We start from the raw sequence: 14,166 nt of genomic DNA on the forward strand, positions 1-14,166 counted from the left end.
TGTCAGGATTAGGATTTAAAGAAAGTCCGGCGCTGTCTCCTAGACATGAAAAGGGAGGGGTGGAAACAGTGAAAGGTTGCCAGTACGATCAAGCATATGGCATGGGGGTGGCTTGGTGGGCTTTTAAAAGAGGCATGAGTAAGAGCATTAATGAGTCATGGCTGAAGATGGCTTCGTGTGTGCCAATTAGGCACCCTAATTACACCACTGCCCTTTCTGATCATCCTTTGAACCTGGCATGGCAAGTTGAGTATCGCTGAATATTCCGTGCTTCTTCACTTTGAAAGAAATGTTCCTGTGGTTGTAGCTGTCTTGTGTGCAATTAGCAAAGGATCCACATGCAGGATTGAGGTTTACATTTTACAGCTTTGCAGCTCATGAGTTTCTGTAGCTAAGCAGGGAGCAGAAAGCAGGGATTCTGTGCTGACTGGGAAGACTGTGTTTGGCCATGACCTCAGGGAAATGGAAAAAACTTCCAATGGTTTGTTTGACTCTGGTTCATCTGTGTTTCAGTTCCGTTTTTAGCAAGCTGTGAAGTGGGCTGCCTGTGAAATGCTGGGATCTGTCTGAGGGACATTTTCAGGTATTTTTGCCTCACCTGTGATTTGCCAGAGATGGCTTAACTGTAGTATACCTACTTACTGAAAACACAGCTTATCTAATTGCATTTGCAAAGTGCATTACAATCTCATTTTTCCTCACAACATTGTTAAATGGGTTGTTGTTCCTATTTTACAAATAGGGAACTGAGGCGGAGAATTGGTTTGGATGTGACTCTGTTCCTCCATAGAGGTGCTTTTATTTATTCAATAAATGTATATCCTTCCTTTTAGAAAATTTTCATGCCTGTGGAGCAAGAGACACAGAAAATGGAAAGGAAAAGCCATATGTATTTTGTAAGAAAGATATGTGAATAGGAGTAATCAGGAATGTGGTATCACAATCACTGATACTTTCCATTCCACCATTACCTCTTCAGATGAATTTTAGACCACTCCTGTGGAGGATTAAAGATGTACAGAAACTCCCACAAGGCCTCTATGGCTCTTGTGAAATTTAAACTGGCCTTTATTCCAGTTTGGATCATTCTGGCTACTTAATATGGGGCATGGGAGTCCCATCTTTTGACTGACCTTTATTGTTTGTGCTTGACTCTCATTAAGTCATAATTGTTCATGATAAATCTCTCAAAAGGCCTTGACTGGGACTGATTAAACACTGTGAAACTAGGAGAGCTGCAGTGACTAAATTCATGACTTATTGACTTTTTATAGTTTTCACCAAGGGATGTTGATTTTAGTTCTGCTCCCCTCCCCCCCAAACCATCAGGTTTTCTGCAAGTTTGCGTGGATTTACAGCTCCCTCTAGTGTCCATGTTGAACATTCACCAAATAAATTAAAGCTCATTTGTAATTTCACTCTTGACCAGCATGGGTTATTTGTAATCTAATCAGCAGTATCTGCATTAACGAACTTACTTCTTGGCTTGAGAGGAGAGCAAAGATGGCTAGGTTAAGAGCACAGCAATGGGGCACCATTCTCAGCTGAAACTTTAGCCCAAGGAAAGGCAAAGTTTACATTGACCAGTTGAAGCACAGATCATTCTGAATAAAGGTGAAGTCATATGTGCTCTGTGTGTGCATTGCAGGGGTGGGAAGCCCCCAGCCTGTGGGCCAGGTGCGGCTCACAGAGCCTTTGGATCTGGCCCACGACCTCCCATCTCAGCCTCACCCCTGCACAGTGGTTAGCCTGTGTGAATGGGACTTTTTTCAAAAGCCAATTGCCCTGTGAGGATAGTAACAGGGCAGTGCATGGGGAGGGGAGGGTTCCCTTTTGTGCCCAGGCAGCAACTAATTAAAGAAAAAAATAGAAAGAGGGTGAGGGGATGTTGCCTTTGCCCCACCCAATTTTGACTTTGGCCATGCCCACCAGTGGCATGAAGTACCCAGAAGGTTATGCATAAGCGAATGTGGCCCTTGGGCTGACAAAGGTTTCTCACTCCTGGGTATCAAGGTGCAATGCTGTGTCAGCTTTACATAGTAAAAAATGTAAGGTAGGGGCCAGTTCACATGGGCTCCAAGCATGTAGAGTCTGTATGTCAGGTAGATAAACACGGGTACCCTCCAGATACTTTGCATGACCCCTCCCATCATCCTTGACCAATGGCTGTGTTGGATGGGGCTGATGAGAGTTGTGGTCGCAAACAACTGGAGGGTACCAGGTTGCCCAATCACTGTTGTATGCGGTGGGATTCAGGAGTGACGCTTTGACCCCACTTCACTTGCGGCAGACAGAATGTATGTGTGTGGTGTGTGTAAGCAGTCAGGCTTTGGATCAGATCCCATAACACTGTAAAGGGTGTCTGTGTGGTGCGGTGGCATGTGTGAAGCCCCCCAGGCTTGTTGCGCACAACAAAAATGTGACTGGTCCAAGGACATTTATCTTTGCGTACTCCTGCTTTTTGTGCGCTTTTTGTGCTTAGTCCTAACCCATCAACCATCTTGAAGGGAGGCAGCCCCTGTGCAAGAGACCAAAAAGTTATGGTAGCTTTCCCCATCCTGGTGCCCTCCAGATGTGTTGGATTAAAATTTCTAGCAGTCCCCATCTGCTTATGCTGGCTGAGGGCTGCTGGGAGTTGTAGTCCAACACATCTAGAGGGCACCAAGTTGGGGAAGGCTGAGCTATGGGAATTTGTAGGAATAGTTGGCCTTTACACTGGCCAACATCTGTGGGTCCATTAAGCAGCACCCTGTGGGTGATGCGCAGCTGTCCTATGCAAACTGCACTGTGCCTTGGCCACAAGTTTGTTTGTGTGCAGTGGATGTGGCAGGCCAGAACAATTCCTAGGGCGACGTCTGTGCTGATGGAGTGGTGTCAAGGACAGGTGGGGGCATAACTGCACTTGAAAGGGTTTGGAAGTGCTGTGTGAAGTACAGACTCATGGAAGTGCTTGGATTCCCCTGGGCTGTCCACACCAGAGAGCATCAGCTCCAGTTGTGTCAGACCGTCTTGCAAAGTACAGTGTGGCTTGTTGCTGCTCCTGTGTTCTGTCATGTTGGAATAGGAGGGGCTGGCTCTGCCTTAGTGTCAGCACTCCCCCCCTTTCCCAGCCATTTTTTTGACCTGGACATAGGGTTGATCCTCCTGTGTGTTACAAGGTGACTTTCTAGATTGCTGGATGTTTTGCAAGCCCGCTGTGGCCTTACAACTGAAAGTCAGTGTTTATTTTGGAGTGGAGTTCTTGTGATGCTAGAGGGTGTTTTCCCTGTTTTCTTCAGGAGGAACTTGATAAGGCCTGTTTTGTTTTAAGGTGAACTTTTGTCCTCTGACACCTTGTGGGGTCAGGATTTGTTTTCTGCTTTCAGGAGTCTTGAACTGAAGTATGAGCAATAGGAAGCAATGAAGTGTGATAATATAATTAAGTGATAGCAGGATAGTTTTTGATGGGTTATGTGGGGGTTTTTTCAGACAGAAAGTATGCACAGTTTCTGAACACAGAACGAACAAGAGTTTTTTAGTGGTTGTTTCTTATTATACTGACCAAGAAGAGAGTACGCATTAGACAGCACTTGTGGCACACAGGAGAATAAACTGAGATGAGCAGGTTAATAGTTTCAAGTATTTATTCAAACATGTATATTCCCTCTTCTACCTATCAGAGCTCAAGGTGACTTTGAAAAGATTTGAGGCCTAATCCTTGGTTACAGATTAGAAGAAAGCATAGATTGATTTCTTTAGACTGGCATGGGAGGCAGTGTCCAGAGTGCCAAATATTGTGCCCTTCAGGCCTCAGGTAGCCTACAAGGCACTCTTTTATGATGTGGGGTGGGAGAATCCTGCACACACCCCTCCTCCCAGTGTGTTTCTTTAATCTGCTTGGGCAGATGATAATTGTTAAAAGTAATAAAACCTACCAAAATGTTAGTGGAAATTCCCCTGAAACTGAGATAATATGCAAGTCAAAACAACTTGCAGCAAGCTCAAGTTTAAGTGCAGCAGCTGTTTTAGGACTCCTATCCATGCCCACATGAAAATGACATTCGAATTAAGCGTGTAATGTATACATTTCGTCGTAAACAGTGGCTTTGTCTCTTTGAAAGCATTGCAGAATGGCTCCCTTTCAGCTGAGGTGCACTTGCACGACTGGCTTGGTTTTCATCTAAGACTGGTTGTCACTTACTGACATAATGTTGACATCAGAGGCTTGGAAAGCATTTGATGTGGTGTAGGTGTGATTCTTCCCCTTCATGGATCACTGCCTTGTTGTGGCAAAGGGGCTTGCATAACTCAGTGAAGCCATAAGCTATGCCGTGCAGGGCCACCCAAGACGGACAGGTCATGGCAGAGAGTTCTGACAAAATGTGGTCCGCTGGAGAAGGAAATGGCAACCCACTCCAGTATTCTTGCCAAGAAAACCCCATGGAACGTAACACAAGGCTAAAAGAGATGACACCGGAAGATGAGCCCCTCAGGTCGGAAGGTGTCCAATATACTACTGGGGAAGAGCAGAGGGAATTTCCAAGTAGTGCCAGAAAGAGTGAAGCGGCTGGGCCAAAGCCGAAAGGACACTCAGCTGTGGATGTGTCTGGTGGTGAAAAGAAAATCCGATACTGTAAAGAACAATTTTGTTTAGGAACCTGGAATGTCAGATCAATGAATCAAGGTAAGCTGGAGGTGGTCAAACATGAGATGGCAAGATTGAACATCGACATCTTGGGAATCAGTGAACTAAAATGGACAGGCATGGGTGAATTTAATTCAGGTGACCATCATATCTACTATTGTGGGCAACAATCCCTTAGAAGAAATGGAGTAGCACTCATAGTCAACAAAAGGGTGGGAAAAGCAGTACTGGGGTACAATCTCAAAAACGACAGAATGATCTCAGTACGAATCCAAGGCAAACCATTCAGCATCACAGTAATTCAAGTCTATGCCCCAACCACTGGTGCCGAAGAAGCTGAGGTTGATCGGTTCTATGAAGACCTACAACACCTTCTAGAACTAACACCAAAAAAAGATGTCCTCTTCTTCATAGGGGATTGGAATGCTAAAGTAGGAAGTCCAGAAATCACCGGGATAATAGGCAAGCATGGCCTTGGTGTACAAAATGAAGCAGGACAAAGGCTAATAGAGTTTTGCCAAGAGAACATGCTGATCATAGCAAACACTCTTTTCCAACAGCACAAGAGGCGACTCTACACATGGACATCACCAGATGGTCAATATCGAAATCAGATTGATTATGTCCTTTGCAGCCAAAGATGGAGAACCTCTATACAGTCAGTAAAAACAAGACCTGGAGCTGACTGTGGCTCAGATCATGAGCTTCTTGTTGCAAAATTTCGGCTGAAATTGAAGAATGTAGGGAAAACCACTAAACATTCAGGTCTGACCTAAATCATATCGCTTATGAATACACAGTGGAGGTGAGGAATAGATTTCAGGGATTAGACCTGATAGACATAGTGCCTGAGGAACTATGGACGGAGGTCCGTAACATTGTTCAGGAGGCAGCAACGAAATCTGTCCCAAAGAAAAAGAAATGCAAGAAAGCCAAGTGGCTGTCTGATGAGGCTTTACAAGTAGCTGAGGAAAGAAGGGAAGCGAAAAGCAAGGGAGAAAGGGGAAGGTATATCCAACTGAATGCAGAGTTCCAGAGAATAGCAAGGACAGACAAGAAGGCCTTCTTAAATGAACAATGCAAGGAAATCGAGGAAAACAACAGAATGGGAAAGACTAGAGATCTCTTCAAGAAAATCGGAGATCTCAAGGGAACGTTTTGTGCAAAGACGGGCATGATAAAGGACAAAGGAGGCAGGGACCTAACAGAAGCAGATGAGATTAAGAAGAGGTGGAAAGAATACACAGAAGAACTATACAGGAAAGATCTGAATGTCCCTGATAGCCATGATAGTGCGGTCACTGAACTTGAGCCAGACATCCTCGAGAGTGAAGTCAAGTGGGCCTTAGGAATCATTAGTAACAACAAAGCTAGCGGAGATGACAGTATTCCAGCTGAGCTATTTAAAATCCTAAAAGATGATGCTGTTAAAGTGCTGCATTCAATATGCCAACAAATTTGGAACACTCAACAATGGCCTCAAGACTGGAAAAGGTCAGTTTACATTCCCATTCCAAAGAAGGGCAACGCCAAAGAGTGTTCAAACTACGGCACAATTGCGCTCATTTCACATGCCAGCAAGGTGATGCTCAAAATCCTACAACCTAGGCTTCAGCAGTATGCGAACCGAGAACTACCGGAAGTACAAGCTGGGTTTCGAAGAGGCAGAGGAACTAGAGATCAAATCGCCAACATTCGCTGCATCATGGAGAAAGCAAGAGAATTCCAGAAAAACGTCTATTTCTGCTTCATTGACTACGCTAAAGCCTTTGATTGTGTGGATCACAACAAACTCTGGAAAATTCTTAAAGTGACGGGAGTACCAGACCACCTTACCTGTCCCCTGAGAAACCTGTACGAGGGTCAAGAAGCAACCGTAAGAACCAGACATGGAACAACCAATTGGTTCAAAATTGGGAAAGGAGTATGACAAGGCTGCATATTGTCACCCTGCTTATTTAACTTATATGCAGAGTACATCATGAGAACTGCTGGGTTGGATGAATCAGAGGTCAGAATTAAGATTGCCGGGAGAATTATCAACAACCTCCGATATGCAGATGATACCACCCTAATGGCAGAAAGCGAAGTGGATCTCAAGAGCCTCTTGTTGAGGGTGAAAGTGGAGAGTGCAAAAGCTGGTTTGAAACTCAACATTAAAAAAAACGAAGATCATGGCATCTGGCCCCATCACTTCCTGGCATATAGAAGGGGAAGAAATGGAAGCAGTGACAGATTTTACTTTCTTGGGCTCCAAGATCACCGCAGACGGTGACTGTAGCCATGAAATTAAAAGACGCTTGCTCCTTGGGAGGAAAGCTCTGGCAAACCTAGACAGCATAGTAAGAAGCAGAGACATCACCTTGCCGACAAAGGTCCGTCTAATCAAAGCTATGGTTTTCCCAGTAGTAATGTATGGCTGTGAGAGCTGGACTGTAAGGAAGGCTGAGCGCCGAAGAATTGATGCTTTCGAACTGTGGTGCTGGAGAAGACTCTTACGAGTCCCCTGGACTGCAAGGAGGTCAAATCAGTCCATCCTAAAGGAAATCAACCCTGAGTGCTCATTGGAAGGACAGATACTGAAGCTGAAGCTCAACTATTTTGGCCACCTAATGCGAAGAGAAAACTCTCTGGAAAAGACCCTGATGCTGGGAAAGACTGAAGGCAAAAGGAGAAGGGGACGACAGAGGATGAGATGGCTAGATAGCATCACCGATGCAATGAATATGAACTTGAGCACACTCCGGGAGAGAGCGCAGGACAGGAAGGCCTGGCGTGCTATGGTCCATGGGGTCACGAAGAGTCGGACATGACTGAACGACTGAACAACAACAAGGTGTGATTCTTGGAAGACAGAAGAACGCAAGGGAATGCACATACACTCACCATCTCTTCCTGGATACACGGACACACACATGCGCACACTTTGCGAATAAGGATGTCAGCTGTTGAGCCAGCAGCCTCTGTGGTGACTTTGCATGCATGCTTCTTTCAACACTGCCTGACAGAGGGCGCCGCAGGCAAGCTGATGACGATGCAAATAAATGTCAAGAACAATAGCCTTGCAGTTCCCCCAAAAGTCAAGGCTTTCAGAAGTTAATTTTAAATTCTGCCTTGCTGGTCTTTTGCCAGGTGTACTTGCTTGGCAGCTGGAAATCCTACTGGGTCTTTTGCTTCAGTTACATGAACTTTTAATGCTATCAAGTACCAAAGCTATATGTGAGAAGACGTGTCTTTTGCAATTCATGTAAAAAAGCTCCTCCTTGACCTTGAGCCTTATTGATCCCCGGTATCGGCTGTTGGGGTGACGTAATCCGTTGGCTGTACATAGGCTGGTGGTAGCTGGCTACACACTCACACAACTTGGAGCTTGCCTGTCCATGTAGTCTGCTGTCGATCTGAACTGAGTCAGTACAGCATAAAGCTACAGCTAAAGATAAGGAATTTGGAGCCTTAGTCTGGCCCAGGATTTGTGGCAGTAACAAGCCACAGTCTCTTTGGGAGAAACGTGTTCAGTTGACTACTTGAGAAGAGAGAGCAGTCTCCTGGAAAGAAATTGCAGCCCCTGTAAATTCCTGCCTAACACCTGCATCCACACTTGCACACGATTGGATCAGCCTTGTAGATCCAAACCAAAGCTTCCTTCCTGTGGCAGCAGCGAATCCAAACTTCACGAAGTGTCTGTGATGGAGAAGTGGGACAACAGTGCAGGTGCCTCGGCTTTCCACATGCCAGATTGGATGGTGAGTGAACTGCTGTTCATCTTTCTTTAGCAAGCAGCAAAAGGTTCTTGGTTGGACATAAGTGGTTTTGCACCATGCTATATGTTTTGTCTTTGATTAGAGCTCTGTCAAGTCTGAGGTGGATGTGATTTTGGCTTGTGCTCCTATTCCTCACTATGCCCAAACTGATTTACAAATGGCCAGGTGTCAGGATTCCATCTGTAGAACGGAACATATTTTTTCTTACTTCGGGAGTCCCCCGCCCCCAAAGAAAAACGTTCAGTTGATTTGGGCATAAAGCAGAATTGCAGAGAAGGGCACAAAAATGGCCCATTTCCTAGAAGCGGCAAGATGAGGCAGGAATCTCAGGCAGCAAATTTTTGATGACCACTGAAGGGTGATGGAATTGGGAAATGGATAGATCCAATGCATGCGCTGCAATCTACCACACATACAGCTGCACAGGAACACTGCTGTGCTCCTGCGAGGCTCCTGTTCCTTCCACTGAGTCTTACATAGGAAGACATCCCAGTGGATTGTGTTCCCATGAGAATTTGTAGGGTGGGAAACATCTGGATGTGCCACTTCAAGAGCCACAATCTCTTATGCTGATCCTGCCATTGGCAGAAGCTTCTACCAATTTTTCCATTTGTGTGACCTTTTGGAGCCACAGGGCAGCTTGAGCAGTTGGTTCTGTCAACATATTTGCTTGCTAGGATATGTTACTTTCCTAGTGGGCAAATGGCTAACTTTAAGGCTGGCATAAATCTTTTGTGGAAGTTAGTGTTCACTTCTATTAGGTTCCTGCCGCCCCGCAACCCCCCCCATAGTAAAACTTGCTTTAATTACTGCAGAAATTACCTTGTTTCTATTTTAATATGTTGCTGTAATTATTCAGCATGTGCTTATTTCATTCTTCCTTGCAGTTTTTGCCTCCAAATGGCTACTGTGTACTCCTTTTGAGATGAGTAAGTGTTATAGATGTGGAGGGTACTCTACACAGTCCTGTTTTCACTGAAATGCTTCATATTCCAGGACTTCTGTGCTCCAGATTTCTAGGTCCTTGGGATGCTCAGAATTACTGCCATTGCTTCCTGTTGTAACTAAATAGCATTTAATACCAAGCTGCTACAGGAAAAGTCTAAACCTATCATAAGTTCATAATGTCCAGTAGTAGTAGCAGCAGCAAAGAAGTGGTGAGGTGCTAATGGGGATGTTCTGCAAGATCAAACACTTAAAGAAGGTCAGGCATTGATGCCTTTATAGGACTTTGGAAGTCTGTCTTTGAGCTCTTGCTTGCAGACTGTATGCCCCTGTCTTCAATGATGCATGTTTGAAAGCTTTTGTAATTGCTTTGCAGAGCCAGTTTTATGTTGGCTGTTAGACTGAAAGAGGAGACACTAGAGAGCAGGAAGAGATGATGAAGTACAATTAAACCTAAATAAGCATTCTCTTGGCAGGATTTTTTTGACTATCAGGAACTCAAATTTATTTATTTCATTCCTAACCTGCTTTAGTTCGTATTATAGAGTTAGAAGGGGCTTCAAAAGTCATCTAGTTCTACCCCCTGCTGAAGCAAGAAATCTAGTTGATAAAGGTAACATACTTTTTTTTTAAAAAAGGGCTTTGATACTTTCACTTAAGGAAGTTCACGGAAAGAAAGTTTCCCCTTCACCCCATTGCAATCACATGCAACCTCTGGAAAGTCCCCTAAACAATGTGAGATGGGGCACAGGGGACTACTGAGGGAGGAGTAGATGGGAAATGTTCCTTCTGTGAATGTCTTTAAATATTTATTTTTATTCAAAAACTTCTATACCATGCTTTCATCCACAAAATGGATTTTATGGCATACATCAATCATCAGTATAATACTAAATATCACAATATCAAAATTACATATAAATAAAATTTTGAGAGGATTTTTTTTAAATGATGCAACCAGCTAAAATTATACAACCAATTTTAAATGGCTGGATAAATTTAAAGAAGAAAAGAAATCTTAACCTGACACTGAAAAACATCCAGTGTGGGTGCCAGTTGTACCTCCTTCGGTCAGGCCGCCACCACAGAAAAGGCCCTCTTCTGCGTGAATGAGTAATGCACCTCTCTGAAACTGAAATAAAGTTGCTATATGCATGAAGTTTTGTTAATAACTTATATTCTTTCACTGGATGGATTCCAGCACTTTTATTACCTGTGTAAATATTTTGGAGAGGAAGGATATTCCTTGGGATCAGATGCTGAGGAACCAGATTTCTGCCAATGGATACCAGCTTGGTATGCCATTGTGAAGTAGGTCAATAGGGATTTATCTTTGGGTGCTGCCAGATGAGGCTTTTATAGCACCAGAGTCCTGCATCATTCACACAATTTTATTTGGGGGTGTGGGTGACTGTGTCTTCTACTTGTAACCTTCCGGCATTTTCCTACCACTTCCATCCTTTTCTTTACTGCAAAAAAATTGGTTAAGGAGGAAAAGATGGAACTGCTGCACACAATGCTTTCTGACTGGTAGCGCCAGGAACCATTTGCCTGAAAGCAGCCTTTGTCACTAGGGTGGAGTTCCATAATTTCTGGTAACACTTAAGAGAAATATATTAACTCATACTACAGTTCTTTCCTTTTTTTAAAAAAAAACAGTCCTTCACACACAACATTTTCCCCTGGACTAATTAATCTCTCCTCCTCTTGGTGTACTAACAACTGTGCTTGTTTCATCTGCATGTGCTGGCTTCTCCTTTCCTGTACTCGATTGGAATGAGTATAAAAGTATGGTACATATTCTGCTCGAAATAGGTAAAAGTGCTATAGCCAACACACTTAGCTCCCAGTTCCTGGAACTGCCACTGTCATCACAAATATGCTTCCTCTGGGATTCTCTGAACTGTTGCTGAATCTTCTAGAATTAATTGAGGATTTTTATATATATCGAAAAAAAAGTTTAGCTTGATTTTGCAAATGCTGAAAGTTGTTTATCTTTAAGACAAAGATAAACATTAAGATAAACATTGTCACATTAAGACAAAGCTTCATTCTAGCAGCAGCATCAAGCCATCCCTAAGTGCCATAGTCATAGACAATCAATGAATGGGCTTTGCACAACCTTCTGAAGGCAAGTCAAGAGATGTACAAGTGCACCTCTTGAAGGACATCTTTCCGCAATCCCAGGGCCACTACTGGAAAGACCCTGCTCTTTGTCACAGATTACTTTACTTGAGAGAACCTGGAGCACATCCCAGCAGGCAGGTGATCGTGTTTCTGCAGAGAGAGGCATTAAAGATAAATAGGCTCCAGAAGTAACTTAAACAGAACATCAAGCTGTCACTGAGGAAGGACAAGATCCTACTGTTCAGGAGCACTTCAGGGATCGTTCAAGAGAGAAAATGCACCTGTTAATACCTCATATACCTATGGAAGTTGTGGCTTCAGTGTGGTACTATAGTGGTAACATATACAAAATCATAGGAATGTCCTCTTTCGTTGAAAGTTGTGTCTGACTGGAAAACTATGAAATGTGTGTGTGTGGTGTTGACTTTGTCATTCAATAGCAAGAATTTAGCATTGTATTAAATGCACATTAGAACAACAAGGAAAATTGATAACTTATCAAATGGTAGAAGGTGACCTATTACCAAGCTTTGTGCAAAATGGCTTTCTTGGCAGTACTTTAACCCAGCTTATCTTGCCTTTTGCATATTTCTAGAAAATATCTGAGGTGTGTCAAAGGTGTATACATAATGGTCTCTTTTAAGTACATGTGTGTACGTTCTAGTGTAATGTGATCTTTTTTGTAATTAAAACGTCTCTGCAGTAATCAACCTTTGCAAGAAGTCAGTTTCATAGTATCCAGCTCTGTTTTTCCTTTACCTTAAAGTTTTTGGTCTCATTGGCAGTTGTCTGAATTTAGTCATGAGTCATTTGGCAAGCATTACAGTTTTAGCAAAAAGTCTTCATTAGTTCTAGGATCAAAAACATGAACTCTGCTTTTAATCCTAAACCATGCCAGCTTTGAAAGCCCGAAATGTGTGTAATGATTTAGAGTTTAAACTTTAATCCCAACAGAAGCCAACTATAAAACAATTTGTTAAAAGAAGGAAAATTACAGCCTTAGTATCATATTCAGAAGGGAAGAAAGGCTTGGCTAGTTAAAAAGCCAGTGTGGTGTAGTGGTTAGAGTGTTGGACAGGGACTAGGGAGACCCAGGTTCAAGTCCCCACTCGGCCATGAAACTCACTGGGTGACTGGGTGACTTTGAGCCAGTCACTGACTCTCAGCCTAGCCTACCTCACAGGGTTGTTGTGAGGATAATAAAATGGAGAGCTGGAGGATCATGTACACTGCCTTGGGTTCCTTGGAGGAAAAGGTGGTATATAAATGGAACAAATAAGTACGTAATTTATCAAAAATTATATCCTCCCCTTCATTAATGAACTCTCAGTAAGAACAATAAAATCATAACACACCAAGTTAAAATAACAAATCAAATCTATTAAAACAGCGCCATAGCAGCAGAATAAAACCAGTTTACATGACATTTTAAAAGGCCTTGGAAAATAAAGAGGTTTTATTGTAGCACTGAAAAGACATGAGTGGGCATCGGTTGAGCTTCTCTGGAGAGAGCAGTCCAAAGACGGGGCACCCCAGCTACCTTGCTTGCCAGTCACGGTCCACCTAACCTGAAAAGGGGCCTCCAACAATGACTTTCATACACCTGCAGATTTGTGTAGGAGATGGCATGATATACCAAGCTGTAAAGGGCTTCAAAGGTAAGTGCCAGTACTGTGAATTGTGCTCAAATGGACCAGCAGCCAGTGTAGTTTCAAAACTGTTCAAAATCCATGTCTTTCACACTTCACATCCCCCAAATTACAGAAATTCAGTGATGGTCTGCTATTTGATGTGTGTGTTGTGATCCTCTTTGTCTTGAACTTGGTCTCTTCTTCACTGGTAGCTAAATGTTCTACCAGAACCAAATTGAAAGGCTCCTCTAACTTCTGATTGATTGACCTAGGAGCTTAAATGTTGTCTGTTGATATAACCTGGGGTATTAATGCTCGTAATGAATTTTGGCACAGTCATTTTGACCAGCCAAAAAACATTTGTGACTGGCCAAGTATTGTCAGATAATGGTCAAATATTTTTAAAGCATTAACTCCTTTAGAGCACAAAGATATTTTCACAATCAGCAGGGTTCATATTTGTGCTAATTACAGCAACTAATTAATAAATGTCATTGTTTCATAATTAGCTTCTTAAAAATTGTCATAAAATAGTGTAACAATGTTAAAGAAGGTTTCTATAAATATGTACAATTCGTGGATTCTTTTGCCTTGTATTCTCAAACTCAGGGTTGGCCTACAAGTTAAACAATATGAAATTAACATGGTAATAAAGTGAAGTGAAAGCAGCTATTCAAAAATGAAAGCCGATTTTTGTTAAGTCTGCACAGTAAGCATCATGACTTCATGGCATATTTGACTCTAATCAAATTAGGTGATCAATTGATCTTCCCCCCTGTCTCACACACACGTGCACATATTAAGTGTAAATTATTTACAGTATTTCTGGACTGCCCATTAACAGTGGTTTACTGGAAAATGATAAAACCATACAATATAAAAGTACAACCAAAAACATATCAAAACAATTTTAAAAAGGCATCGGAGTAAAACCAGCAAAAGAGAACAATAGTGCCAAGAATCTACAAGCCCTGAAAACATGTTTTTTAAAACGGAAGGCCTGGGAAAATAAAAAGATCTTCATGTGGCACCAAAAAGATCAGTATATATACCAGCTGAGCCTCTCTGGAGAGATTTG

General features: G+C 42.8%; 1 protein-coding gene across 2 annotated transcripts in view; it reads left to right on the top strand.

Moving 5' to 3' along the window:
• The window catches only part of AHCYL2 (adenosylhomocysteinase like 2), a 151,447-nt gene that overhangs the window by 69,282 nt on the left and 67,999 nt on the right, over positions 1-14,166 (top strand). Inside the window, exon 1 of one of the 2 annotated variants that reach the window (XM_084808930.1) lies at positions 7,419-8,367. The exons of the other annotated variant lie outside the window; for it this stretch is intronic. Coding sequence (XP_084665056.1) covers positions 8,311-8,367 — 57 coding nt within the window. The 5' untranslated portion in view covers positions 7,419-8,310. Of the gene's footprint in view, positions 1-7,418; positions 8,368-14,166 lie in introns of those variants that run through there. 2 annotated transcript variants of the gene reach the window in all.

Source organism: Heloderma suspectum, chromosome 7 (assembly GCF_057233095.1).
Source record: "Heloderma suspectum isolate Gila_16-S chromosome 7, 16-S_ref, whole genome shotgun sequence".
In the NCBI taxonomy this organism is placed as follows: domain Eukaryota; kingdom Metazoa; phylum Chordata; class Lepidosauria; order Squamata; family Helodermatidae; genus Heloderma; species Heloderma suspectum.